This window comes from Peromyscus leucopus, chromosome 22 (genome assembly GCF_004664715.2).
Source record: "Peromyscus leucopus breed LL Stock chromosome 22, UCI_PerLeu_2.1, whole genome shotgun sequence".
NCBI classification, from domain to species: domain Eukaryota; kingdom Metazoa; phylum Chordata; class Mammalia; order Rodentia; family Cricetidae; genus Peromyscus; species Peromyscus leucopus.
The window spans coordinates 8,737,821-8,739,634 of NC_051081.1; the positions used below are offsets into that span (position 1 = coordinate 8,737,821).

Consider the following 1,814-nt stretch of genomic DNA (forward strand, 5'->3'; position numbering starts at 1 on the left):
GGAGTTAACCCCAGAGCCAAATATCCTCTGATAAGTAGCTGTTCAATTTAAATATGTTTTTGTTTTAATAGAACAAAAGGGGAAATTATCCCCCATTTTCAGTTATTCTGCACCCTGTGGCCATCACACTCTGGCCTCAGGGCTACAAGGACACCAGCGTTGGGGCCCCAATCAGGGCCTTCTGCTCCCCAGCCACTCCTTCATGACCCTGTGGGGCAGGAGGTCCTGGAGTGACAGTCCCTACAAAAAATAATGACAAAATACAGGCTTGCGGTGGTGGGTGCTGGAGGTGTGGGAAAGAGTGCCCTGACCATCCAGCTGATCCAGAATCGTTTTGTGGATGAATATGACCCCACCATAGAGGACTTCCATCGAAAACAGGCAGTCATTGATCAGGAAACATGTCTGCTGGACATCCTAGATACAGCAGGTCGGGAGGAATGTGGTGCCGTGAGGGACCAATGCATCCACACAGGGGAGGGTTTCCTCTGTGTGTTTGCCATCAACAGCACCAATTCCTTTAACAGCATCCATCAGTACAGGGAGCACATCAAATGGATAAAAAACTCGGATGATGTGCCAATGGTGCTGGTGGGGAACAAGTGTGACCTGGCCGCTCGTACTGTTGGGTCTTGGCAGGCCCAGGACCTTGCCCGCAGTTATGGCATCCCCTACATTGAAACATCAGCCAGGACCCGGCAGGGTGTGGAGGATGCCTTCTACACACTTGTACGTGAGATTTGGCAACACAAACTATGGGAGCTAAATCCTCCTGGTAAGAGTGGCCCTGGCTACATGAGCTGCAGGTGTGTGCTACTGTGACATCAGATGGAGGTACTCCAGCCAATGGTCGTTCTGCTCTTCCTGGCTCCTGCTACAGCCCAGAGATCTCATTCCCACACCACCACTGCTCCCACATCCTTCGGCCTCCCCATCTTCCCTGCAGCAGCCTCTGACACCCACCCCAGGATAACTCTACCACCTGCTTCCAGTATCCGCTACCACTTCCCAGGGCCCTACTAATGGCTCCTCGACGTCCTCAGAGCCTGGGGACAATGGTGACTATATGGAGATGGTCTTTGGTGTGGCCACACCCCACTGCCATAGACCAACCTGCTCTTCCGCCACAGCCCTCGCACGCACAACCAATGGTGAACGCGATGTCTGGCATCCTGGGGCTGAGGTTAAAACTGTCTTTTCTGCTGCTGTTGCTGAGCGAAGCCCCGCTGGACCTCTACTTCTCAAGGTATGCTTACTGAGAGAGGCTGTATGTGGAACAGTGTATGGCATACCTCTGCTCTATGCTCCTGAAGAAGTCCCCAGCTTTCACTTGGGCCAGCATCTTTCCGCACATGGCTGCATGAAGATGATTGGCTCTACATCCAAGAGGACACTAACCTTCTTTACTTCAACCAAAAGCCTGGACCACAGTCCCTGGGAACAGCTCAACATTCACAATGGTGGCTTCCCCTTGCTCACCATCTTCCTCCAGGTCTTTGTGGGGTCCGAAACCCAGTGGGAGGATGGATGTCATTGGACAGGCTGTGCCTGTGTGTACTTCTCCTTCATCAAAGACTCCTTCCCAGCGTGTAGTGCCCTCAAATCCCAGGATCTCTGGGCTCTAAGAGGTGAGCACTCACTGGGCCCTGTCCTGGGAGTTTCAGGAGAAGTATGTGCTGGAAGCCAAGTACATAATGAACACTCGTAACCATGTATGATGAGGACAACTCAGCACCAACCTTCTCCAGAGGTGTGGGCTGACAATTCTCCAGGGGACTGGACTCAAAGATGGACTGATTCTAGTAACTCCTAAA

General features: G+C 52.3%; 1 protein-coding gene across 1 annotated transcript; it reads left to right on the top strand.

Annotated features, from left to right (window-relative positions):
- The first annotated feature begins 252 nt into the window (after positions 1-252).
- On the top strand, positions 253-822 carry LOC114685127 (GTPase HRas-like). The gene has a single exon (XM_037198000.1). It carries the CDS (start codon positions 253-255, stop codon positions 820-822), a length of 570 nt encoding a protein of 189 aa, XP_037053895.1.
- The last annotated feature ends 992 nt before the right edge of the window (positions 823-1,814 follow it).

Excerpts from the sequence above, each read along its gene's own strand:
- LOC114685127 (XM_037198000.1), top strand. The coding sequence starts at position 253 with ATGACAAAATACAGGCTTGCGGTGGTGGGTGCTGGAGGTGTGGGAAAG.